The sequence below is a fragment of the Pygoscelis adeliae genome, unplaced genomic scaffold (genome assembly GCF_000699105.1).
Source record: "Pygoscelis adeliae isolate BGI_AS28 unplaced genomic scaffold, ASM69910v1 Scaffold242, whole genome shotgun sequence".
Taxonomy (NCBI): Eukaryota; Metazoa; Chordata; class Aves; order Sphenisciformes; family Spheniscidae; genus Pygoscelis; species Pygoscelis adeliae.
This window is the reverse complement of record NW_008824369.1, coordinates 4151524-4179256: the sequence shown is the minus strand read 5'-3', so window position 1 is coordinate 4179256 and position 27733 is coordinate 4151524. Positions and strand designations below refer to the sequence as shown.

Sequence of the window (27733 nt, the reverse complement as noted above, 5' to 3'; positions counted from 1 at the left end):
AAAGAGATCTTACATACAAACGCTCTTGAAATTCCTGAGAAGGTTCTTTGTCAAACTTAAAAATGGCACATGCGTTTTTCCTCTTCAGAGTAAAGCATACTGTAATTACAAGCCTTGATTCACCACTATATCACTCTGGTTTTACCCTAAAACAAGTGGAAACAATCTGCCCTTGATTATTTGTTGCAACTACAGAATCTGGGTTGGTTTTTTTTCCCTCTCCGAGCCCCCAACCCCAAGAAATTCCATTGGAAAATATATTTTAAAAAATCCATGATTACCTGATACTGCCACAGAGGGAACACTTGGTTCTCCATAGCCAAATTCATTGACAGCCACCACCCGAAATTCATAGGTCACACCCTGCTTGAGTTTGTCCAGGCCGACTGTGTAGGAGGTAGCACTGCGAGGGATGTCCTTCACAAACATATCCCACAGTCCTTCATCTAGGAAAGCAGCAAGGAGAGAAATGGCATGAACTGTGCGACCTGGCACTTCCTTCTGCTCATCGAAAAAAATTGTCATTAATTGTGTGTTTCAACCACAGGCAGTGGACATGCTTACCTGAAGGCTGCTCAGCAATACAGACAAACGTCAGAATGCCCTGCAGGACCCCATCTATAAAGGCATTTATTCATGATGGGGTCTTATAACAGCCCAGATGGAAGAGGTCTCCTCTAAAACCTGCAGCAGCACCCACAGTGACCTGAGCCGGCTAGAGCAGCTGCCAGCCATCCGGGTCCCTCCTGATCAGGTAAGGTCACTGCATCAGCATGCCTGTTATTTGACAGAGCAAGTAAACCCAAAGCAACCTGCTACATTAATGACTCCTAATCGCACAGGTTTTGCCTGCTTTTTACATTGCAAAACTGACTTCACTATTGAAGTGCGTAGGCTTTGCAAACTAATGTAGGATTTGGGTCTTGGTGGGAAGTACTGTGGCCTTGCATGAACTGGTGCCTGGTGGACTGGTGTCACTGGAGTGCTGCTTGCTTCACAATATCAATAGTGATATGTCCTTTGCATGCGCTGGCCCGCAGCGTGGCACAGCCCGCAGAGCGAGACAGCCGGCACTGCGCTTCTGTGCCATGCATTTTTAACAGAAGTGAGTTTTTGTTTGTATTATAAACCTCTTGAAGTTGTTAGAAACACAATGCTGTTCTGATGGGAGTGTTTCAGTAGGGTAACCTCAGTCCTCAGCAGCCATACCAACATTGATCCTGATGTGCATCCTGACCAGGCACCGTTCTGGTCCCTGATCCATACCCGCAATCTTAGATTCACTTGATTACAATGGAAAGAACTTTCAACAAGATGGATGCTATTACCAGTAAGAACAAAACCAACTATAATTAAAAATGACAGTCAATAAGTTTGAGTGCAGGAATCAAACATTAATCTAAACGGACTGCTTTTCAGTAACAATTGGAGCCCAGCGCTTTCGCTGACAAAATGGAGTTACTGTCTACGCATGGGGCCAAACTCTCAGCTAGCCTAAGCCAGCGTAGCTTTTATAGATCTCACCTCACAAGTATCCCATTGGGCTTTTACTTTTAGTTATCAAAGCTGTTTGAGCAATGTCTGTTTTTCTCTGCATGTCCCACTGCAATGGGAATACGATGATAACCTCTGCGTAGATACGACTCCAGCGCAGGAGCTGCCTGCTTTGAAAGAAAGTCCTCTGCACTGTGAGATTTGAGCATCAGCATGACTTCTGTAGCTTGAGGTGTTATCAAGGTAACAATAAAGCAGGAGCCAGCAGCACTACCCTCAGCGACTTGTTCCACTGCTGCAGCGTGAGGCAGGAATCTGTTCTCATTTCCTTTGCATTTACCTGAGTGTAAACTAATTGGAGTCACCGCAGCGATTCCAGAATTGTGCTGGTGTAACTGAGCAAAATTTGGCCCTTAGCCTACTTCTGTGCAACAGGGAATAGCAGCAAAGATGGATTGATTAACACTGCAGGTGCATTTCCATGTGAATATTTTAACTTTGGCATCAGTAAATATTGGCTCAGTAATTTGTACCGTGCTGCACGTCTAGCAACACACACAATGACTAACAACCCCCAAACTACATCTTTTCTGATCATGAGGATTGGCAGTCTCAGTGGGTGCAAAAAGCAGGCTGAAATGTTATTGTTCCAGCTACATTTGAGAAATACCAAAGAACAATAAAAATAGGTAATTCTTCTGTCATGCTTAAAATTCAGAGCAATACATTATTCACCAGCATGATCAGAGTATAATGAAGTTATCATAATGTACCATTGTTATGTATTAGTTGGATATTACAATGGCTATAAAACAAGAGATAAAATATTGACTTCCCTTTTACAGGGCAATAGAAAGCTAGATTATTTCTACCACGTAAACTTACAATGCAATAAAAAGGGAGCTTGGGATTTAGTTTCTCTGAAGAGGGTGGAGTGAGGGATGCATTTTCAAAGTTAGATTGTTGCAACCACCAATACCAGGAAGATGGATCTCAGACTATAAAATATTGCCATAATTGCTAGAATTGCCTGAGCTTTCATAAACACATTTGTAAAATGCAATAAGAGAATTTGAGCCCATTGTGAATTGTCTGAAAAGCAATTTGTTTGCATTGAAAGCCATTTAAATGGGGGGAGAAAAGGCAACAATAAAAATGAATGTTCAACACTCATTGCAACAAACACAATAGTTCACACACACACACTTTCTTACTCATTTTCTCAAACTTATCAAGGTGCACAGTGCAGAATATCCAACAGACCAAGAAGTGTAAATTTAACCACTCTGTAAAGCTTCCAGTAAGCTGGGGAAACTACCTGTGAGAAGTCAACATTGCATTTCCACCTCTCTGTCCCCTTGGCTATGGTGGCGATGGTGTAGGGCAGCAAAGGCTGCTGGTGGATGTTTCTTCAGAGGGATCCCTGTCTCACAGGGACTCAGAGATGCTCTGGCTAGTGGCCATATCTTCTCTGGCCCACCCCCCTTTCATTCATTGAAAGAATCTTTGCCCAAACTTTTTTTTCCTAGGATAGGAAACAGGGCTTGGCCAAGATGGGACCCAGCGTGTGATCCTTGGGATCCCAGAGAGGTGCTGATGCAGCTACTGTGGTCAGAAGTCTGCACGGTGGCAGCCTGGAAAGGGAGACATCCTTACGTCTCCCCCACTGCTAACTCCAAGCCAATGCCACACAAAGGACAGTCTGTGGCTTCCCAAGCCCTGGCCAACAAGACTTTTCATTCCAGAGCCTCAATTAATTTATCTTACCTCCACTTGGAATACTCAAGCCCCTCTCTGTAGATGGAGATCGCAAACAGATTTTTGGGGTTTGGACTAGATGACCTTTAGAGGTCCCTTCCAACCCAAACTATTCTATGATTCTATGATTCTATATCCAAACTAAAAAAAGCATTTTATTTCAGTGGTGAACTTTGAGATTAAATATTGAACACACACTTGTGAGTTCATTCACTGCATCTCTTCCCCTATCCCTCAAAACCAGGTTTGCTCTAAATGTTAGAAGTTCAGCTGAAAGAGAATTCGTTAGAAGGTCACTTGTGATAGCAAAGATTGGCCTTTAAGTTCAGTAGAAAATCATTAGTACACTGTACACAGTATTTTCCACTCACTTTAGGGAGGAAAGATGCACATGCCGTGGTTGGGATATCAACTGGGTATTAACTCATAGAAACCGCCGAGAAAAGCAAAGTTTGCAACACCGGACTCCCGCAAAGAGGTGCAAGGCTCAGCCAGCCCCGGTCAGTGTCCTGAGAGAGGCAGCACAGCTGGCAGCGGGGATGCACTTGCACTGCTCGCAAATGCTTTTCCTTCAGTAACATCCGTCCCGTTCTTCATTTCACATCGCCTTTCACTGGGCACTCGGCCTCTTAAAAAAGGCCTAAATGTGTGATAGAAAAGGAAGGGCTCCTCAAAAAAATACATTTTTCTTTGCTTCTTGTTTCTATCAATGCTTCGCCAGACCCTGCCCCAGCCTTATTTCCTGCTGGAGTGAGATTTGATGTTTATCTCCCAGCCTTGACTCCTCCATCCAGTTTGGGAGTGAGGCACGTGCATGGGGAGAAGATCTGAATGACAGGGGAAGGTGAAACCACCTCCAACCTAACACGATGTCCAGCCTGCCCCGGCCAGGCGCTGGCCATCCTGTGTTGGCGAGGAGCAGCCCTGCAAGCTGCAGCCATACACAGCACCCACAGGCCAGCCTGGCTTCACAGACAATTAATCGGGGTCTCCACGCTGAATAAAACTGTCAGTCAGTAACGAAGGCTCCCGGCTCTGCTAACTCAGGCCACTAACAAACAACTGCCGTGCTGCGGCTGGGGAGATGGAAAGCTGTCAGTTTTTCAGGTCTTAAACACCAGCCTTCCCCTCTTGGAGTAAGAGGAGAGCCGTGCCGTAAAACTTTCTCCTAATTACACATTAGGAGGTTTATGAGGGGAGAAGCTGCTGAGAGTTAAGGACCGGCTGAATGCGGGTAGTGTTCCTCCTGCGGAGGACAAAATTAAAATGTGGATGTATTTGTCAGAGGCAAAGGGCTGGATTATCATGCAAACTAGCAAAAGGACAAGAATGGGAAGTGAAGGCTGACAAACTGTCAGCCTCAGCATGTCGTTTGCGAGCAGAAGCGAACCAAAGGCCCCATGGCAGATGCCAGCAATGCAGCTGCACCATTCACTTTGAATTTACTGACTTTTGCTGGTTTGTGTCCATGTTTGACGCTGCACTCCTTCGTTTGTTTAAAAATAAATAGAAAAGGAAGAAAACATAGAAACATTACTCAAGACACCAGAAAGGAAACCAAAGTGAGATCTGCCCTCGGGGTGTGGGAAGCAAAAACCAGCATTTCTGGGAAGGACAATCCCCACTCCAAGTAGACGGGTTCTCCTCCAAAACGTCTGCTGCCTTCATGGAACTGATCATCTTGGGGAGCAAAAGAAAACACTTTCTTGATTTATCTATGTCCTAAGCTCATGATTTGTGGCTGATCTGAGGTTTAACCGGCCTGTTCATGCCAGCCACGGTGCTAGAAATATTATTACTGGAAGCATGTTAAGATACAATTCCCTCCACTGGGCTTAAGTCATCCCCTGCTTGGGAAAAGCAAACAAACAAACCCCAAAACACATCATGGGGAGAGGAAGCAGAAGAGGAAATCTATAGCAGCTTGTCCTGGGTCAGAGGCTTTTCCTGAGGCAACACAAGCCATGAAGCAGGTTGACCAAACATCTACACGGCTGCCCTGCAGCTCAAGATGACTGCAGGAGGCAAATACATGCATGAAGGTGTCATGCTTGGCAGTTACGTATCCATGTCCACTCCTGGCAGTGTGGATCCCTGGGGCATTATACAAAAACATCCACTTTGTAGGTAGGGGATAACTGGGAAGGAAAGCCTGTGTGAGACTGCTTAGTACTTTACAGGCCACATGCCTACCATTAAAGCACAGTCCAGAGAGAGGAGCTTTGGATGTGGCATGGGATTGGGAAAAGAGGGGCAAAACTGGCTTCTCCACTCCCTCGGGCAGCCCTGGGAACCTTAACATCGTTGTGCCATTTCGGACTTTTCCTCTGTATGTAAAAACTGAGGACATGATCTAATACCCATTCCTTAGCCAGCCTAGTTGATGTCTAGGGAGTGCTTACGATGGCAGTGACAGAGGCTGCTTAATTGCATTGCTTGTAATGCACAAGGAGCTAAACTGGAGTCCATTTCTCCAGGGACAGAGAAGTTGAAGGAAAAGAAAAACTCTTCTGTTTCTGTAATGTCTTCCTCTAGCACAGATCACTCTGGAAAAAATATTGGTTCGCCTGCCCCATCCCCGTGCCTGAGTATATTCAAAATGCAGAGGAGGTAGTCAGCCTGGTCACCTTCCATAAATCCGGGAGAGAAACGGGGAGATCAAATGAACAACCTCAGCTGCCTGCTGCCACCATTGCTAAACCCAGCAGGGCAGCCGGAGCCCTGGGAGACACAGCAGAGCACTGAAAAATTCAAAGGGAAGTGACAAAAGCGGGTAGGGCTTGCCATTTCTGACAGAAAGCCACCCTCCCACTCTGATGGAAGAGTCTTGGCAGGGAGCTACAGCAGGGAAAATGAGATGATACAGCATTTAACGTTTGGGGTAATGAGGCCTATAATAGATAACACTTGAGATGTGAAACACTAAGGTAGTGGTATTGCATTTAAATTTCGGCAACAAGCTAAAGCTTTTCATCTATCTGTTCAATGACACTTTTTTGATCTCAGAAGGATGAATATATCTTTTCCTTCCTTGATTTTATGTGAAGGGCACAAGTCAACTGCTCTTCTCTTGCACAACGACTCCTTAAAAACAAAGGTTGCTCCAATCCACGCTCTACTACCCCTATAAATCAACATGCAGAAGCAAATTCTTAGAATTATATTAAAACAGAAGCTGCACTGAATGACCAGCCCTGACAGGAGGAATTAGTTCCCTGCTTTTGTTAAGCTTGTAATTCAGATTTCAAACTCCTCCGTGCAGAGACAAGGAAGAAAAGCAGCACAGTAAGGAAGCCGACACTTGGGTGAAATAAGGAAATGTTCCAATTAGTCTGTCTCCTCTCCTGGATCACATTTCACGCTTCTTACAGCTGCAACCAGAACGAAGGATGAGAATCCAGCATACGAATGCCTAGTTCATTTGCTACAGCAGCATGAATAGGATTAAAATAATCTGAAGAGGAATTAAATGCCTCAACGGTCAGGTTGCAAGAGCAGGAGAATAAGACCTCTTCTGTGTGTTTCCAGGATGAGTGGAGTGGGACCAGCAGAAGTGACCCAGGGTTAATGCAGCTCAGACCTGCCTTGGAGGGACTATTTTCTTCCTACTCAAAAAGAGTGGGCCACAAATCCTACATCCTTAGCCATGAAATGTAAAACGTTCATTCACATCCAACGGTGAGACAAGCCCAGGAACATCGGATGAGTTTGCAATGTTACCACTCACACGAGCTGAATTTCCAGCTTGCAGACAATCTGCACACGGGCTGCAGGATTCCCTCTAAAATACTCAAAAAACCCTGTTTGGGGAAATGTAAGCTGGTAAGTCAACTTCAATGAACAGTTTCAGTTTAACTTGCTATCTAAACAATGCTGTTCAAATAAGACAGGGTATTTTCTACCTATAAAGAAATAAGGGCAGAAATCAATAAGCTGATGTAAGGGAAATAGAAGCACAGCGGTGTCACGCCTTTAACTAAAAAAAAATCTTGATTGCTCTGGGAAACTCCAGTGCTTTGAGAAGGTACACATTTTCCTTCACTTTGTTTTGAAAACAATTGTCAAGTAAATGACAGAAGTTAGGAAGAAATTTTAGGGTCACAGCAGAGCCTCGCTACGGAGCAAATTCTATCAGACGCAAGTATGGAAATCTGCATCTTCAGTGATGACAACAGAAATGCAGGCAATGATTTTGTTACTGGTCTGGTTAAAGGTAATTAAAATCATTAGTTTTAAATGCAGCCTGACATTCAAGACACACACAAGAAACAGTTAGGATCCTTTGTATAATCAAACAGATAAGCATTCATTTAATCAATATATAATCAAGCAATGTGCAAGCACCTAGGAGTAAAAAAGGAAAGAACAAGCAGCCAACATGGGTATGTCAAGTATAAATCATGTCTAATTTTATTCTGTGACAGGGAAGCAGACCTTGTCAATAGAGGAGAAAGAGCAGACATCATCTATCCTGACTTCAGCAAAGCTTTTGACATCGTGACATTCAAACACAGCCTACGTGAAACCTGTATCTGGTAGATGCATCACCGGCTGGAAAACTGTACTCAGCAAATGGTTATCAACATTCACTGTCACAGTGGAGGGCAATTACCAAGTGAGATTACACAGCAGTCTGGCAGCATTCACTGGTTTTTGTTAATGACTTGGTTACCAGAAAGTGTGCACTTATTGAATTTGCGAGGGGTAGGAAGCTGGGAGAGGCCATGAACAGGCTGGAGCATACGCCTACCTTTAAAATGACAGTGTCCCACTGGGGAAATATTCTGGAAAAAGCAGAGAGCAGCTTCAGTAAGATGCAAATCCCAGAAGCAAAGGAGCTCTGGGAAAGCACCAAGAAAAACTGTGGTGATGAGGGGAATTGCTTTCCCCCCCCAGTGCCCTCCCTGCAGAACAAATGGGGAAAGTGATGCATACGTGTTGCTAAAGTCCTGGCCCTGTTATTAACAGTAAAATAGTAATTAGCTGCTGTGTTCCGCTGCAGAGGAGGACAGATTTCTAGCTGTGGTCCTCAAAATACAGTTTGCAATATTGGTCCTTGCGCATGAAAGATGCTGTAAGCATTTAAGTGAGTTTTAATTATTAACTATATTAGCTCATCTGTTGGATGATTTACCAGTGATTTAGTACAGTGAAAGCCAGAGCACTCAGGGTAATTTTCTGCGACTACTCCTAACCAGGAGAAAATCTGCTAAACCACATAATAAACCAGCAACAGTTTAATACTGGCTGGCAACAGCGTTCTCTCACAAAATCCCATTACCTTACTGGGATGACAAACAACCTCTCCACCGCAGGATGGGTTTCAGCATGGACTGAAGGAAGGGAACTCATGACATCAAGCTCTCCGTGTTTCCCACAGCTTACCTGAGGGTCGTGCCTCTATAATGTACCCAATGGTGGGTTTTTCTCCTGAATCTCCCTCAGTCCATTGTAGCGTCAGCCCAGAAGCAGATTTTGTCACCAGAATCTCCTGAGGGGAGCCGGGAGACCCTGAAGGATGAAACGAGAATAGCAAATGGTGGTGGTATCACAGACAGACTGCAGTATTCTTCATTTCTTCTAGTGATCTAGGGAAAAAAATTATCTAGAAGTATTGGTCAACATATAGGCAACATAAGCCAGCTCCATGGGCTATTGACCTAAATTTTTCACTAGTTCTGGTACCAGCAGTTACATATCAATGGCTGGGGTTTACAGGTACCTGTGTTAAGAAGGAAAGAGAAAAAACACTCTCATTTTAACCATTAGCATATCTGCAGTGTTTGCACATTGCCACTGCTATTTCTGACTTCAGAGGTGAAACCAGCCTCCAAGTTTCAGGGAGAGGTTCGTGGGGACAGCCGTCTGCCCATTTGCTTGGGAAGATGCCACGGCCATGTTAGAGAGGATTCCTGCTTTACACTCTCTGTGGTGGGGCATGAGAGTTGGACTGCGGATCCACAGTGCTGCTGTCCCAGATAATGGCTATGGAGGGTACTGTGATAAAGTGAAAGCTTGCTGGCACCCAGAAGGGTGGAATTACCAGACGTGGCTCTGACGGAGGGAGCAAATATTTCCCTGAGCTGGAAAAGAAGCAAAAATCAGAAATGTGACCAATGCATTGATGTTCTGTGATTTACTGGACAGGCTTGTATCATTGGAAGGCATTTGCCTTGTTAGATTATCTGTTTATCAAAATCACTGACCAAATAAGAAAACAATCTCTTTTGGTACGCATATTGAACCAAGCTGGTGTTCAGTCTGTAACTTCTCTTGACATATCAGGAAATTCGCAGACCTCTCCCTCTGCATAAACCAAGGTGTCAGGAGAGAATAATTGTAAATTCTTTCTGGCTTTACATCCAGGAACCTCTGCTGGTTTCGGCAAAGTTATTCCAGTTCTGACTCCACCGCAGAGCAGTACAGTCAGAATTATGCACTGCGCTGTCAGGCTGCAGCTTCAAAATCCCTGGCTAGCCCATTTGTGTTATTTATTCACACTGTTTTGTTTATTCACATCAGACTTCTAGATTTTAGGAAAAAAGGAAACATGTTTTTCATGGGCAGTTGTGAAACCCACTGAATCATGCCCTGAGCTCCTGTGACTCAACTTCTCCTTGGCTTGGAAATTCATGTTAAGCCCTGAGTGCACTATTCCCCGCTGTTGGACCACGTTTGTGTAACTGATCTGGCTTGCGACATGGTTTTATGGTTCCACTTACCTTCTGCTGGCCCAGCCGTGACGTTGGCTTGCAGTTCAGGTCCATAGGCAATGGTTCGGGCTTGCACTCTGAATAAATAGGTCATGCTCTTGGTGAGATCTCGGACCTTCAACCAGCGTTGCCAGTTCCCTTTAATGTCCACGGTCACCACCTTACTCACCCCTGGAACAGCCACGCAGATAAAAAAATAAGAGAAGGTTGCAATGCAAAAAAAAGAAATCAAGTGGAGCTTGTTATATCTAGATGGTAAGTAAAATTATCTGCCAGTTTGCTATGAAAGTATTTCTTACAATTAGCAGGAGTTTAAGTAGTGATAATAGCCAATTTTCAGCACTGATAAGTATAATTAGAGTTTAAGCTTGATAAGTGGGTACTGACAGGAAAAAAACCTTACAACACAACTGGGAAATTACCAAGAGACTACACGCAACTTCACTAATTACTCTGGCAAGAAAGGAGGAGGTAAACGAAGAGGACCGCATGTTGCAGATTGCTTCCTAAGCGTTTCTCCACTGCTGCTTTGCCAAGTAACCTGCAACATTGCCTGGAGGAGGAAACAAGGGCCAGGATCTTTGCTTTCACCTCGTCCTGTTTCCACCATTACCAAGTGAATGCGGAATGAAGGACATACATCTCACAGGTAACTTCTGGGTATAAACGCCACTGCAATGGGGGATGCAATCAAAGCACTATTAGCTTGGACAAGGCTGAAGTCATCACTTGTGTTTCACTCTTCTCACTAAGGATTTTTCTTACATGGATGAATTAAAATCGGTGCTGTTTCCTTCATGAATGTTCATAGCTAGTTTCACGTTTAGGTTCTCAGTGCTGCATAAAGGGCAGAGTGGCAATGAGTGCTTTGAAAACAAAAAATCTAGTTTTCATTGAAATTTTCTAAAAGTAGGTCAACGGAAAGAATTTGATTTATAAAATATTTCACAGAACAGAAAGTTTGAATATACAGAGTCCTTTTGGCATTTTCCTGGTTCTGTAGATGTACATAACACATTTCAAACCAAGAAGACAGGAAGCGGGAAAATGTTTTTCCCACTAGAGAAGGCAGCTGGCTAGTTTGTCTTTTCAGAAAAATGCAGAAGGAAGAATTTTTTCAATCCAGATGCTTATTTTATGCAAATCAAGATGCTTCTTTCAGTTTTTATCAGTTAAATAAAGAATAACGTCCAAGCAATTTCTGTTCAGTTTTCTCCCAGATACAATTTATAACTTAGGGAATCTTTCCTTGGTTAATGAGGAAGCAGTAAAAGTGTGCCCTCCTTCCCTAGGTGTACTATTTCATTTCTCCGAGACAAATCAGGAAGCATTTGTCATTTTGAAGTTATGTTCCAAAAAAAAAAGGAACTGTTAAAAAAGGCTCCAGGGCAGTTTTGTTGTCTATTTTTGTGTAAAACATAACACTGTAAAGCTTTAACAATAAAAGGTCAAACAGGGAGAAGACTGTGCTGAAGAACAGATCGCTGTTAGGAAGTTTTGCAGACTATGCAGGTTTGAAATGGCAGCTTGTGAGTGGGAAGGCAGGAGGTGTCACAACGGCGAGGGTGCTCAGCCGAAAATCACAAATAGGTGAAAAGTCAAAAGATGCAGGAAAAAAGCTCCAGGAGGTCTGGTCCATCCATGTTGTTGCATTGTAGTGCTGGCATGGAGGAACGTTGAGACCTGGGGCTGGAAGGACCCTCTGGGATCGTGGGGTCTGGCAGCTGCCAGCCCCGCAAGCCTCGCTGCCTGCATTCAGCACTGTTACGTGCTCCACCTTCAAATGAGTTTGGCTTTACCTTGCTCTCTAAATAAAGGAGCGTGGCTTTTCTATCGGAGGAAAATGATGGCATCGAGGGAGGGATTACTTACCATGGTGGGAGAATAAATATGTTTGCTGAAAGAAAAATGTTGGCACAAGAGCAAATGGGTAGAAACTGGAAAATAAATTTAGGCAAAAACTTAGAATCTGAGGAAAAGCCCTCCATAACCTCCCTGCTCACATCAGAAATCTTCTAGAGGGGAAGGAGAGACAAACTGGAGTTAGAGATAGCACAGGCAGAGGTGGGGAAGAGAAGAAAAGAAAACAAAGATTCTGAGGATGTTAAGTCAAATGCATGCAGAGAAAACATGATCTGACACTTCCATATTTTCAGGCGAACAAATGTGTTCTTAAACCTTGTGTAGGAATGAATAAAAGGCAGGAAATGCCCAAACAGCCCGAACCTCCTGTATACCCTGTGCACATTTCTTGGTCAGAATTAGAAATGCTTTCTGCATTAGCTCTTTGTGCTCAGACCTGCCAGCTGTAAAGGCTGAAAGTGCTTTTATTCCCATGTTTTCATTCCTGAATATAACTTTCTCAGTGCATGAGACATGGATATTCAGACAATATAGATCTTTATTCCTTACAGAAGAAGCAAATATGACTGCCTGATATCTTTATTTCTTTGGAAGAGAGTTTAAAATGGATTGGCAATGGTTGAAGTTACTCTCCCTGCTGTCACACTGCCAAAGTTGGACATCCTACTGAACTACTGGCGATCTACCAGGAATATAAAAATGTTAATAAGACCATCCACAAACTTCGTAATCTTTTCTAATTCACCTTTGGAATGAATTTACATTTGTTTTCAGAGAAACTGCCAAATCCTTCTCTGTTGCTGTTATGGCAAATTAATGAAACATTTGTGGCCACCACATTGTCGTGGCCTAGCTTAAATGTAGTGCTGGGTTAAAAATGCTGCTTGAAAACTCCACGTAAACAGACACAACTAGATCTCTATCACAGTTATTCTCCCTTGTCAAAAGTGGCGGTGGTACCAGTGATGACTAGCATGTTCGATGCCCAGGCAATCTTTGCGATAACAGAAGTGACACATGACATGATAAGCAACACAAATGCGTCTGACGACTATTCTGGGATGGAGCCTACTCAGCAATTTCAAAGCGCAACGCGGGGAGACAATCAGGCACTCTCAGGCTGAGTTTCCTCTTTGCCCATACCAGGTAATGACGGCCATAAAATGACTTTTCAAATCACACAGAATATAGTTTGTGCAAGAGAATGAGAGAGGACAGACAAAAGCTATATTCCACAATGCTATAGGTTGCTGAACAGTTTTGGCAAAAGCAGAATTGTTTCACTTAGCCTCTGCCACCTGGCTTCTCTTGGAAAACGGCAGAGAGCAAGTAGGAAATTGGGCAGAGATAAAAGATACTACAGTGCTTTTCTGTCATTTCCCCATGAATATGTATGATCGGAGGTCTTTCTTACCCTGGATGGGAGCCAAAGGCTCATAGACTACTCGATAACCCTGCAGGACTCCATTTGCTGCTGTCGGCTCGCCCCAAGACACATTGAGTGTCGTGCAAGTGATTTCAGAGAATGCCAAGAAGCTGGGAGCACTGGGTGCTGAAAGGATTACAAATAGATTGAATTGCAGCAGAAGTAGTCAATCTGATATACATATATATTATAAAACATTACTTTATTTGCCCAGCCTAAATCTAAAGGAAACAAGCTGAGCATGGGATTTGTCTATTTTATCCAAATGTCCTGTAATCAATCAGAAAACCAGTCTGACCTAAAAAAAGCAGCCACTCAGCTGCAAAGCTGAACCTCAAAAGCAAGCAAGGAGATAGGACATGGAAGGGAAAGACCCTCAGAAGGGTGCTACGTGAGCATACAGCCCGAGTGCACGCCTCCTCTTCCTAGCCACCACACCAAGCGCATTGCCTTCACCCTGTGCTGGAGTACTCCTACCACGGTCACATCCAGCACAGAGACAGCTCAGTCTGACTTGGTGGCTGCTGATTCAGCTTTAAAAAAAAAAAAAAAAAAAAGGAGGAATCATAAAAAGCACAATAATTCTCTCACAGGACTGTTTGGGCAATTTCCAGGCACTGGAGATTAGTTCCTTCAGATTTTCAGATGTGATAGCAGAGACCAGAAACAGACCCACAGTCAGTTTCCTTCTGGACCAGCTTGTGAAGGGACTGGTCCTTCTGCCAGTCCATTCTCATTTCTGCTGTAGCGTTCCCTTTCCCACATGGTCCACTTATTTGATCCCTTTTTTCCCCTCCAAGACCACTACAATGTAATGACACATCTGAAAGCTAAATCTAAACACCAGTGCCCTCCTGCATCCACCCATTTCCCTTAGCCACTGCCCAGTTACATTCTGGTCATCACCAAGTCTGTGCTTTGAGACAAGGCAATGATCCCGTACCCGCCTGGTGTGTCCTGCCCTGCGAGGGGCTGCTCCTGGGGCCGTCCCCGGCTGCGTTGAAAGCAGAGATGCAGACCATGTACCGCGTGTGGCTGGTCAGGTTTTTGAGCCGGACGGTTGTCTCCGGGAGGAAAAGGACCTTCACTTTCTCCGTGTCATTTTGGATGTCACTCTCCCAGTAGTAAATCTGTTGGGACAGTGAGATGTTTTAGTATATCCCACACCTAGGAAACATCTGGGCATTGCAGCTATAAAACATCAGGAAGATGGTGCAGTCTTGCTCTGGACTCCTGCATTAAATGGGATACTAAAGCTTTTCACCATGTGCTAAATCTTTTCTCTTCCTTTGGCAAATTCCCCTGAGTCCAGTGACCGTGTAGCTGAGTACATCACTCAAAAATAGAGCACAGGCTGAAGAATATGGCCTAATGACAGCAGGTATGAGCTGCCAGAGTTCAGCGATGAGAGGTCAGTCTTTAAATTCTCCCTGAAATGCTAGCTGCCTGTCAGCACTGGCATCCCGATACGACGGTCCATAACTCACCTCTGTATGCACACAACGGTTTCACCATTTGTCTCCACAGGACAGCCAAGCAAATGCCTTCCTGAAGAGGGTAATAAAGACTTTCCCTAAAGTTCCTTGAGGTACTTTTTCCCATTCTTCCCTTACATAATTTTTACCCTGATGCCATAAAATTAGGCTTTGGAGAAGTGGTTTCCGAGAGGAAAAGTGGTGCCAGCCCTACTTATTGGACAGGCCTGGCAGCGAGAGCATTACAACAGGCCAAAGCAAGCCAGAAAGTTGAGAGAACGAGCCAAGGCAAGACTCCACCTTGGCTCTACAAGCCAAGCTGTTAGAACCATCTATATACGTACAAAAGGAAAAGAACATGAATTGATATATAAGGATGCTTGTTACTGCCAAGAAGGGATGCCAGATTATTCACATTGGCTTGGCTTTTCTTCGCTTATGGACCTAAATTCATGGAGAGAGGCAGAGCCAGACACTGAACCCAAGCCAAGCTCCAGTGTTTGTAGACTTGCCCATTTCCACTCTCTGAGGGTCCATTCTCATGCTGGAGAAGCTAAACAACATGCCTCTGCAACGTGCTCATCTCCTACGAACCAAATGCAATTAATACTATGATTTAATTTTGTTTAAGTTAAGGAAATGAAATAATTCTTCTGAAATCTGACCTGGCTCAGGCCTGGAGAAAGTTCTACTTTTCCTAATGGCTTGTAACATTTGTTAGATAGAAAGCTCAGTTACTTTTCTTCGATACATTTCTTGCCCCTAGCTCTTGTGTGTCTGTTGCTTTTTGGAGCAGATATGTTGCCTGCATAAGTGGAGCTGCCGCCTTATCTGCGTACCCTGTTTCCCCACGGCCTCCTTCTCCACAAATAGCAACACACTTTTCCTTTTCTCTCGCCCCCAAGTCTCATTCTCTTTCTTTTGGTTTTGGGACTTAGTGCCATTTCTCTACTGCAGTCTGAATGCTGTTTTAATTTGCCTTATACAGCGAGGGCAACTGTAGTTTGTAGAGCTATCTCACAAGTAATAGCAACGCCAAGCAATATAAATGAAACCAGTAGAAACAGGAGGATTGCCTTGTAGCCTTGGATGTTCCCATTTTGGCTGTCGGCGGGAGGGGGGTCCCAGGTGAGCTCCAGCTGGCTTGCAGAAAGGGAGTTTACTTGGATGTTCTGTGGGGCCAGCGCTGGTGCTAGAAGGAAAGGAGAAGAATTAATAGTGACAAGCAGAACTAGTTCATATCCAGGTTGCAGTTTTCCATTTGCGGAAGGACCCAGGACAGGCTCTGTTTACGCCACAAGTCAGCTAACAGAGTCAGCCCTGGAGGTATCTATATCACAGGGAAGTCTCAGCCCAGGCAGACCGAGGAGCAGCTGGGCCTCCGGACGTGGTTATGTTCTGTCCCACACAGACTGGGTTAGACATTGAATCAGCTCAATCCTGCCAGCAGCTTTGGAAAAGAAAGGAGAATTTCATCTTCATTCTACGGTAACATTTGGGGCTTGCCTTTGGCAGTGGCACTGTGCTCCTGACCGACCACTCTTGAAACTAACTGGGAGCAACGCAGCCCCCTTGCCACCATCAGCCTGGCCTGCCACTCAGCAGCAAGTCTTTAGAACAGCCTGTTTGCAAGGCTCCAAGACTTAGGGCCAAAATACTGTCTAAAATTACCTCCAAAACCAGTCAGACGCTAATCAATGCAACTAATATTTTATGTATGACAAAATGACTTTTCGTTTGCTACTTGTTAGCACTGCTTTGATTATACTGTCACATATACATGCTGGCCCTCTTTGGCTCCTGACGGCATTTCTTCTTTGCATTGTGCTGTGCTAGAAAACGAATCTTTCAGTGCACCTGGGTCACACCATCCTTCCCTTTGTCGGGATCCAACTTGGTGCAGGTGGATTTTCTTCCCCAGCAGCCAGCAAGGACGGTCTGTTTTCCCGACCTGCTGTCTCTGTCTCCGGCAGGTCTTAACAAAACAGCACATGTTCTGTTTACAGAGAAGGTGCCGAAGCGTGTCCTGTTCAAACTCCAGAACTAGGAAGAGAAAGGCAGGGCAAAGGGTACGCTTCTCCTTTCTCCATATTCACGGTGCTGTAGCCTTCACCCAGACCACCTGAGAAAGCTGCCTCTTTTCTCTCAGCCCCTTTATGGGCCATAAATAGAAGTGATAAAACATTCACTACTTGAGTTAGATAGCCCCGGTTATCTGTTCCTCTGGAGACTTCTTTCTTTAGAGAGAATGACCTTCATAAGTCACACTTTTCTACCAATACTCCCTCCCCCCAGAGTTATAAAATAAAATAGTAATTAACACCCACTCAGCCTGACACCAACTATTTATTTTGTTCTAACTGTGTGGTTTCCATATTATCACTGCCCACCCTGCCGTTAATGGAAATGTTAATAACCAGCGCCAGGTTGTTGTGACAGATGCTTGGGCTCATTATCAGAAATTCTTATTTACCGCTCCATTAAACGACAGAATCGCACAAAAAAACAATTCAATCAAAACTAACTGGAGGAATTTTAACAGCCACATTAATAATCCAAAACATAAATAAAGTTAATGTCTTTTGCATGTTTGCCATCGGCAACTCTATTGCAAAATTATTGCTGTACAATTAAACGTGAAAGGCAAAATTGAAAATAGCCTTTATCCCGGTGCTCAGTTCAAACTATTTGTTTATTATATTTTTTCATTTCCTTTTTGGCTGGGTGTAGCGAATGCATGAGGTGACAATGACCATCAGTGAAATACAGCGTGTTCACAGGGGTGCACTCGTCCAATTGCTGCCCTGTCTCCTGCACTTCGCGGAGGAGCGGAGGGAGCAGCTAGCCGGCTGGCTGGCTGCATTCGGTGCAATGTAGCGTCCTTCTGTTAAGGACCAAAAATCTCAAGATTTTGAGACTTTCACAGCACACATCAGAGAGCGAGGCCAAACTGATCACACAGCACAAACCTGAAAATACACCTCGGAGATTTCCAGATGATGACATGCTCAGGGAAACAGGAATATGTACAATCACAGAAGAAAATGGATCACTTTAGCAATGTGTTTTCTTTCTAGGTAGTGACACTACTGTCTGTCCTGAGCTGACAGCTTCAAAGTGCTCTCAATACCCAGGTCTGAAGCAGCGTCTACAATAGCATTTTTCTTTGGATCCCATGTGCCAGCCTGCAACAATTGCCGCTTCCGAGATGCGACCATTAGAAGAGCCGGTGTGCGCAGCCTGCTGCCAGAAAAACACCGCTTTTCCTCAAACCACTTTTGGAGCACATCTAAGAAACACAATGGTTAAAAACTGCCAGCGATCATTCTCCACTGACACGCTCGCTGCCGGAGCTGCACTTTTGCTGGCACAGCAGTGGAAAATTTGATGGGAGGGGAAAAAAAGAAAAAAAAAAAAGACAATGTGGAAAAAGACATTTCACTACCCCAGAGCCTCTACGAGATGTAAATTGTTTGGTTTTGTGCCTTGTGAGTCTGTCCCTCTGTTCAACTTTCAAAGGCTGATGTGTCCCTCCTCTTCTAAGCACAGATTTCTTGTTGACAGCAAGGGACAGCAGAAAAGTGCTGCTGATGCTTGATGTGGCTCTGTGCAGACAGCACGTTACATTAAGGGTGAAATGAAATACTTCAAAAAGAAGGAAACACATCCCTAAAGACTCGTACCTGTTTGAAACCTCCAACCATTCACCGAATGTATGGACAGTCTGTGCCAATAAAAGCAAGTGCATTTTAAAGGTGAATTCAAAAGCCTTTTACCTTCTAGGAATGCAGCTGAAGATTACTGAGCTCTGAATTTTTTCATGGCTGTTGAAATCACGAATACATAAAAAGCAAGGTTAAAGCTGCGTACCTCACACTGCTTGAGGTGTTAGTGACATTATCAACTATAGCAGGAGTGACACAGACCCCTGAGGGTCTAAACTCAGCTCTTGGCAGGTGGAAAGCATTTCACTTTCCCTGAAAAAAACCCAGTATGTATTCATGAAGTCTAATTCTGTGCATGTATCCTGCCTTGGAATCTCATGCAGATATCTGTAAACATTTCTTTTCTTATCTGATTTCAATTCACCTTTGAGATTGTCTCCTTGAAACTCTCTTTCAGCCAAAAAGTAAGGAGAAAGGCTGAGCAGGTTGTATAGTAATCATTAAAAAAACATCATCATCTATGGACTGGGATGATATTGGCAGGATCATGTAAAGACAATAAATCTATCTGGAAAAGCAAGAGAGAGTCAAAATGAGCCCATGAATAAAGTTACACATCTAAATCCACATTTAAACATATCACTGCCCCATTTTCCAGTCGTACTGAACAGCCTCTGCTCACACTGCAGTCAATTTGAGCTTGCAAATGCTTATAACCTTTAAAGAGAAGGTGCTTAAATTCCCCAGTGGCCTGCCCGCACCGGAGCTCTGTGCATTGCAGAAGGTTCGCCTTAGTTTTTCTCGCTTTGGATATTTGCTCTCTGGGCTGTGTGGCACTAAGAGCTTTTCATCAATATGAAACTACTATTCCTTTTCTTAGTGACAGTTGCCACGATGCTATGTAGCACAGGTAGGCTACAAATCCTTGTGATTCATTGGGTAAACCTAATAACTGTTTTTATGAAGCATTCCTTGCTGCTCTTAATCTGCTCCAATTTCTGGGTAGCAAAGGATTTCTCTGATTTTCTAATTGTTTCTGTAATGCCAGTATTATGTCAGGAAACTCACAGACAAGTCTGGAGCAAGATTCCCCTATACTCACACCATTTAAATAAACATGCAGGCAAAAAATGAGGAGAAAAATGCAGTGAAAGAGACTGAAGATTTTCTGTGCATCAGCTTGATCCCACAGTTCCAAACAATCCCAAGCAAATTGCTGTTTTGTAAAGACCTCTGATCCTTTTCTATCTAGCAAGCATTTTCCCCCCAGTTCATCAAAGCATGCTTTTGTGAACATGCCTGCTTTTATTCCCTAGTAATCAATATATTTGCATTTTGGTGTTAGCACCTAGAGACCAGAATCGCATTGCACAATGTGTTGCATAAACACAGAACAAAGAGACAGCTCCAGGCCTAAAAAGCCTCTAATCTGTATGTCTACACACTATAATGGCGGGGTGGTTGCAGCATGTTCTGACGTATCGGCTGTAATCTTACCTACCTAGTAACAACAAGAGAGAAGACACAGCAATATTCAATGTAGCATGTGCTGACACTTAAAGCGTGCACACACAGCACCTCCAAAGTTTACACACTGGTTCCTGGCACACACAGTCACAGAAAACAGAGCTGGAAAGGATTTGGAGAGGGCTCAGACATCCATCCTCCTGCGTCACAGCGGGATCAGCTCGGCTGGTCAGATGTTCCTGTAATCTCAATCACTGACCTCTTTCCAGATTCCCCCACCATCCCCACACAAACTCTGCCAGCATATCCCTATTTTTAAAACTCTTAAAATAACTCTCAGGTTGCTTTTTTTTTTTTAATGTCTAGCCTAAACCATCCTCGCCGTATTGAAGTTCTGTCCCTGCAGTGACATGGAGAAAAGATTGTTTCTTCTCCTGTTGCAGCCACTGCCCTCAAGTTATGGCGTAGATAAGCAACAGTTAAGTGGATTATAAAAGCCAAACACAACAAAACAAACAGAAGGTCACAAGATAAAACAGCCAGACTGATCTGCAGAATGGGCAAAGCGAAACGCAAGAGGTTTTCTTGCAGTATGGGCTCAGAGAAGGAATGCAAGGATGTTACCTCCCGAGAAAGAACAGGGAGGTGTATCTGCAGATGTTTGCAGTCACTCCTTCCACGAAGGAAAAGCAGCACGAGAGAAAAATATTCAGTGTATATTGGCCATTTTCTTACAGTGTCTGCGAAAGAGAGGTAGGAGCAAGGAATGCTTCCCCTGTGCAGCAGTACCTCTGTGCCATCAGGAATGCTGCGTGAGCGATGCTGATTAGTTCAATAACAATTAGTTAATAGTGCTTCAAAAACAGCTACTGTGAAGCTGCTTTCCGCTGTGACAAAGCGGCACAAGCTATATTTAGAATGTAAAACATGTTTCCCACCAATTTCTGGCTGTTTTAAGCTGGGCTACGTTTTGTGATGGAAGTACGCCCTTTTTCCAAGGACTGCACTTTCTGGTGTTACTCAGATGTATTTCAGATGCAATAAGACAGGCAGACCCACGTACAAAAGACGTGGGTCTTAACCCCCCCAACGCAACTCCATTTGCTAACATTGGACCTGAGTGCTCCTACCCTCTTATTCAGGCATGACAATCTGGCACCAAAACCTACTGCTCTGCCAGTTGTTAACTTCAGCAGGCTCGTGACACCCTGCAACTTGAAATGAGTCTCAGGAAAGGAGTCTGGTCTCCCCCATCTTCGGGAAGCCCAACCTCCTACTGGGTGGGGGTGTGTGTAAAGCAGTTGCAATAGCCAGGTTTTAGTAGGAAATAACCCTTTTTTCAGGGATGTTGATACATGTGATATATGTGTTGATTTACATGGTTGCATAGATCAGTGTAAGAGAAATTGAAACATTTCCTAGCGTACAAGAGACCAATGGAAGGCATACAAGAAGAACTTGAACAACATCCCTCTCACCCTCATGAAAGCTGATGAAGAGGGAGCACAACCTAATTGATGCAAAAATACAAAGATAAACAGACAAACCTACCTTGGTGGAGAAGAAGGGGTGGAGAGGAGAAAGAGAATAGCTATCAGGATGGGGACTTTGGGAATCTAGCATACCCGCAATCGCTTTACTCTGTGCCATATTATCCGGGTAGGCAAACACTTGGCCCCCTCCCCGTATACTACACTTAGTACAGTAGCTGTTTTTTGCCACATCAAATTTTTAAGGGTATTAAAGTCATGAAAAAGCATAAATAAAAGCAGCTGCAAATGATACCCAAACGTAACATAACCAGCTTCTTTGCTTAGCACTGGGAAGCTTCCCAACATTGACTAGGCATGTCTTCAGCATCTGCAGAGATATGAGAGGGAGGCGGGGGTGGAAGGAGGAAAGAAGGAGAGATGACATTCACCGCACATATCGGAAAAACATTGAAATGAAACAAGGACTAGAAATGGAGTAGCCTTTCCACAGATCCAGGCTCTAGGAGGTTATCTGCCAATGCCTTTTTTTTTAACTGAGGAGGCAATCATGTTCTGAGGAAACCTCTACGGATATGATTTATTCATGAAGAACCTTCATAAACTGGCAAGTGACTCAAGCAGAAGTAATTCTCATCCTGTCCCCCACCATCTCTTCCAGCGGTGGTGAAAACACTGTTGCTGTGATTGCTAATCTTTTAATATGGGGTTCAGATTTCCCAATAAGCCATGTGCAATCCAGGATTTTCATGGGACAGACACGATCTGGAGTGATGCAGAAGAAGTTACCCTGATCACATTCCAATGCCTACAACCGAGGCAAATCTCACAGCGCAGTACTGTGAAATAGTTAGAGCCTGCAAACAAAAACTACACACTTTTCTTTTGCTGAAGCCCACAGTTCTACTTAGCTAATACAAACTTAAAATAGGCTATCACATTGCATACTGAGATTATCCATCAAGGGACTGAGAATGCCCAGCCCAAAAGTAAAGCCCTTACAGAACTGTCAAACTGCCTCTGGAAAGGGCATACAGGTGGTTAAAACAGGAAGGGGGGAAAATAGTAAAATGAGCTTTTTCCTCTATTTCTTTTGTGTCAACAAGGATATGATCACACACAGACAGGCAGCCCATCAGTCAGCAGAGACGGACCCATGAGCAGGAACAGCAAAAGCCTGACAAGCATTAGGTATGTGCAAACAAACATACAGGCATAAACCTACAAGCTAAAATCCCCTCTCACTTACACCAATGCAAATTAGGGTTAGCTCCGCTAAAGCTAGCAGAGCTCACCCGGTGTGAAAGTTGTGTAACTGAGAGCAGCGTCAGCTCTGATGAGCGCAGGATTCACCCCCCAGGAGGTACTGAAGGTTGTTCAAGGGTGCAAGGGATGGTGAAAAACTGCTGAGTGTTTGATACTCTGGCCCGATCCTCCCTCATGTGCACTGGGAGCAGTGGGAGCAGTGCCGGGTGGGAAAGTATCACTCTCAACTCTCTTAAGAAAGTCTACCCATTAGACAGAGGCAAAATTACCTACTTCAAACCATTTCCCCAGGCTCTCCGGTTCCCAAGACTCCTCCCTCCTCCATTTATAAGTTGTGTTCCACTCATTATAATTTGTTAATCCCACACTCTAATATCATAATAGCACAAGTTCATGGCAGCTGACAAAAGCACCCACTTCAAGTTCACTAACAGTAACGGCAGCACCTACTAAAACCTAATAAGCACCGAAAACTGCTTATGCTCCACTAAAGTCAAGAGAGCATATCAAATAGGGTGAATCTCCACTGGGTTTGCCATATACCAAATGTTAAAAGCCGTATCGGATGAAAGTCAAACTGAGCAGGTGAGATCTGCCACTGCGATAACCTTTCACTGTGGCTTTAATGCAAGTTTAGGTAGCTGACCCCCATGATGGATTAATTTAGGATTTACAGATTGCAATGGTCAGGGAACCCCAGGGAGCCCACGGAGGACTGTGGTCTTGTGCTCCTGGGGAGAGAGAGATTAAATTTACATTTTCTCGACTCTGAATGAGAGTTTTCTCTTTCTTTGTTTACTTTGCAGTCATAGCATCCCCGAGTTCACCACTGTGGTCCTATACACCCATATCATCTCAGTGTCCGGATTGCTGTGGCCAAAATGTTTTAGAATATTGCTAATTTATACTTTCGTAAGAAAAAATGGCAACTTTTTTGTTTTCAGTCTACAACAGGCAACCTGCAACGCCTCCAGTTCCATGATTGACGATGGATACAGCAAACAGATGTCAGAAAAGAAAACCGACTGTGTTTCTCTACAGCTGGCTTCACAGCAAAGCTGTAGAAAGGAGGCAAAGCCACAGGAGTTGAGACCCATATGAAAAGACTTACAACATTTTGCTTACATATCCCAGGATGGCTGAAAGCAAGCAGAGCAGGACTGCACAATTAGAGGAAATAGAAATTTGGCTGCAAATATAACCCTTTAATCAAAAATACTGGAACTCCAGTCTGTGTCTGCTTGAGTATGAGTTATCAGCCAGGGGCTTCCCCACTTCTTTACAGTGCAATTCATGGTCTCTTTTACATTACTACTGATTGCTCATGTTTGTGAAAGGAAGGTTAATTCCTTTGCTTTTAATGGAGTAGCTCTGCTGTTAGTTCAGCGAGGCTTTGCATACGCGATCAGGCTTCTCATCCCTCTGCCCTTCGTGTACTGTGCAGGGATGTCCCTGCACTCGGTTCTTCACAGGCCATATAACACTGCAGCAGAACAGCTAATTTGTCCTACCACTCCCACTGCCGCTTGCACCAACTACAGAACAAAGACAGGAGTCCTGATGATGGATTTGAGTACGGAGAGTCTGTCTGTCTCGGGCTACAGTCAGTACTGAAAATCGACATCAAATTGTTGGGTTTGTGAGATGGAAGTTCGTCATCTGAGCGATACGTCGCACGGCAATTGCAGCCCAACGCCACCCACACCAGCAATAGCAGTGGCAGAGATAAGTAAGCACAGTTGATCAAAAACTGGTTATATTTTTGCTTGGACAGAAACATCTTTCCTACACTGAGACGTGATAAAAAGAGGCAATTACACCAGAGCTAAGCAGGAGCTGCCGCACTGTATAAAGTATTGTGCTGTACCAAAGGCTGCTTATGACCAATATTAACAACTTAATGAGCTGTTAATGAGGCGCGCATTCAGCTTTTACTTGCAGCATGAAAACACTGCAAATCATTTTAGGGAGCTTCTGGACTGTCAATGGAGAATTAAAGATGTCAGATAAGCCCATCAAATCTATGTCTCAATCTGGACACTGCTTTTCAGTGCATTCTCTTAAAATTTCTTTTCCTATATGGTAGAATAACTTGCTTTGACAGCAGTACGACTCTCACTTAGACTTTGCTTCCTTCTGCCTTGACATTAGATTTCAGTCTCCAGAGAGCTGCAGGGGTGTCTTTTTGACGTGTTGACATTAAGGACACTTCTTTCAGACTCACACTGGCACAGTTACTTTCTGTCTTACCATTATAAAAGCAGCTACTGAGCTAAGCTACCAAATTTGGAAGTTTAATTATGAAACCTTTGTGCTCATCTGTAAATAGATTAAGAACGTAAAACTACCATTAAAAAAAATAGCCAGTTTGAATAAGAACGGGCGCCAAGGTTTATATAGAAAATTCATATGCATAATTCCCCAGCACTGCAGCAATACCAGTAACACACAAGGAATGACTAATGCTCTAATGTAGGCACACTTTAGTTTGTTATTTTTTACTATCCTGTCACAGCCCTGCAGGATTAGATAATGCAGCCGAGTGCTATCTATACTGCTATTACCACCAGTGGAGCTGCATTGATGGGAACAACAAATCCAAATTGGACTTGCCGCAGACAAGCCCCAAGTGGAAACCATGTATAGAGTGAGCCTGGAGGAGTTTAAAATCCACCAAGAAATGCTGACAGAATGTACCCAGTGGCTGATCCTACTCTCAGAAACTGAATGCTGTTGGGATACAGGCGTAATGGTTTCCAGTAATGCAAGAGAAACTGAAAAGAGGTTTCTTTCCCAGTCCAAACAGAAAATGTCTCACCACTTTTTTTTCCTCTCCATCTTCCTATAGTTTCCCTTTCTTGCTCTGCTCTGACTTTACTCTCTCCTTTAGTGCATTGTTGGAGAACATGGCTTGGATCTTTAACTCTGAGCTCAGAGGAGAACTTCTTCCTTAGGGAGAAAGACCCTAGGGACAGGATGAAAACCCGGTGTCACTCCTGGAGCAGGGCATTCCCAGAACAGCTCATTCACAATTGAGCATGACGTTGTAACAGCTCTGCAGATTCTTTAAATTTAAAGGGGAGGGGAAAAGGAAAATCAATGTTTCAAACACCCTGCCATCCCCCAAAAGTAGCCTTTTGCTGATGTTCAGAAGTGTCAACAATTAAAAGGCAAATACCTTTCAAAGGCTTGGTGCTTTTAAAGTGTCAAGGAAGGTCAATCCTTTGTTTAAAGTTTGAGCAAGTGAAACCAATAATTTATTTATTATACTACTTTCCAATAGCTTCCCTCCATCCCCTTTTGTTTATCAAGGGAAGATACTGTCCCTAGGCTGACAGGTTTTAGACTACTGCAATGTGAAATGGCCACGATAATCCTTCTCTTCCCTCCTCCAGTGACATCTGGGATGGAAATGCCCACCCAGTTCTTCTAGCTGTGCCAGCAGCAATGCGCTCCCTATCTGCATACACACAGTCAGTCACCGAGAGACATGGCCCACGTGTCCCAAACAGATAGGAGAAAACAGCCAAGGGGGCCAGAGCAGACTGATTGAAGCTGCCAGCTCTAATGCACTGAAATGTTGTCATTCCTCTTGTAGGCTGTTAACAAGGAGGCACAGGGGACTTCTCTGCACAGCATCTTCTCAGCTACATTTGGGGCAGGGAAGGAGATAAAGCTTCTGTGCTATAAGAGAAAGAGGGGCCCAAGGTAATGCTGAGGGACTTCTTTCTCCAGAAAGCGATCTACGGTGGGGAGCTGACATCATGTAGGGTATTTTGTATGAACACAAGAAAAGAGTGAGGCCTGCAGAAACAGATGAAAACACTCAAGGACAAAGCAGCCTTGTTCTGACAACCTTCTCTGGCATTAGCACGAGAGACAAAGGGACATCGCCTGAACACAGATAACCAAATAAGGGACAAGAGCTCTTTCCTAGAAGCAGCTTATAAAGGGGAGCCACATGCTTGGAGTCAAGTCTTTCTTCCTTACGAGGCTTCTTTCTTATTAGCATGGCTTCTTCTCTGTATTGTGTCTTCTCTTCCCCAAACCTAAATCACTGGTTTTGGTCTCAGAGCTTTCCAGATGGTTTCTACTCCTTGTCTGTAAAATGCTGGAGATGGCCAGGCAGCTCTGAGTTACTAGCGGAGCAGAGCTTCCCTCCATGTGTCAGCTGCAGGTAGGCAAAAAGAAGTTTGGCAACTCCAGGAACACCTGTGGAGCTGCGGGCAGGAGGGCAGATGAAAATAATAGCAGATAACAGTGGGAAATTTGCTTTGGCATCTGCAAGCTTTGCACCAAGAAGTACATTCAGCAAGAGGTAAGAAAAGAGGGGTAAGAAGAGTCATCCCCCTGTCCCACTCCCGTTCCTTTCCAAGCTACAGTTTCACTTTCTGAAGAAAGTGAGATGGCCAGGAAACCTGCTTTTCCGAAAGATGATGCTAGCAGCCAAGATGGCATTTCAACAGAGGACTTCTAAGAAGTCTCTGTCTTCCAGCTCTTTTTACTCCTTCCCTTTCCCATTGCAAAACCAGCTCTCAGAGATCATTATTAAAAAGAACAACAAACCAGCCTTGTGAATTCTGAAGGTCACCAATGTCACCATCAGTTATAATGACACACATCACTCCCCTCTTCACACAAATGGATTTAGAACCTCTTTAAAGGTTAGTGTCTCTTGGTGCACTTCACCCCTTCTGCTACATTCTCTCTGCACACATGCACTCTCCTCCAGCAGCAGCTGCTGGAAGAAATTATGAATTCCATTATTTTTCATCCAGAACAGCTTTGCAGTATACGGGAGAAGCACTGGAGGCTGCAGGCTCGTTAGCACAGGATTTGTATTGCCGCCTTCCATTTTATTCACCTTCCCAAACTAGTTGAAGCATGCCTGCCCCAAACCTGTGATTTCTGTTTAATTAAAATGCAGGTAGTGAAGTCTCCTGAACTCCAGAGCCCACCACACAATCAGATAGTGACAGCGACCTGGTAGAATAATGCTCTTGATATAGTGGCTGCTCTAACAGAGTCTTAATTTCAGTTGAGCAGAACAGCACCTCTGGTAGCAGCTGCATTTAGGGCTGGGATGAATATCAGTACACAGCCTCTCGCTGAACAC

At 44.1% G+C, this 27733-nt stretch overlaps 1 protein-coding gene across 1 annotated transcript in view; it reads right to left on the bottom strand.

The window, feature by feature from the left end:
• SDK1 (sidekick cell adhesion molecule 1) overlaps window positions 1–27733 on the bottom strand; it is a 422744-nt gene that overhangs the window by 12127 nt on the left and 382884 nt on the right. The window contains exons 36-41 of the mRNA XM_009320033.1: window positions 15806–15921; window positions 14198–14384; window positions 13243–13380; window positions 9975–10136; window positions 8638–8763; window positions 282–446 (exon numbers count right to left, since the gene is read on the bottom strand). Of these exons, the coding sequence (XP_009318308.1) occupies window positions 282–446; window positions 8638–8763; window positions 9975–10136; window positions 13243–13380; window positions 14198–14384; window positions 15806–15921 (894 nt within the window). The remainder of the gene's footprint in view (window positions 1–281; window positions 447–8637; window positions 8764–9974; window positions 10137–13242; window positions 13381–14197; window positions 14385–15805; window positions 15922–27733) is intronic.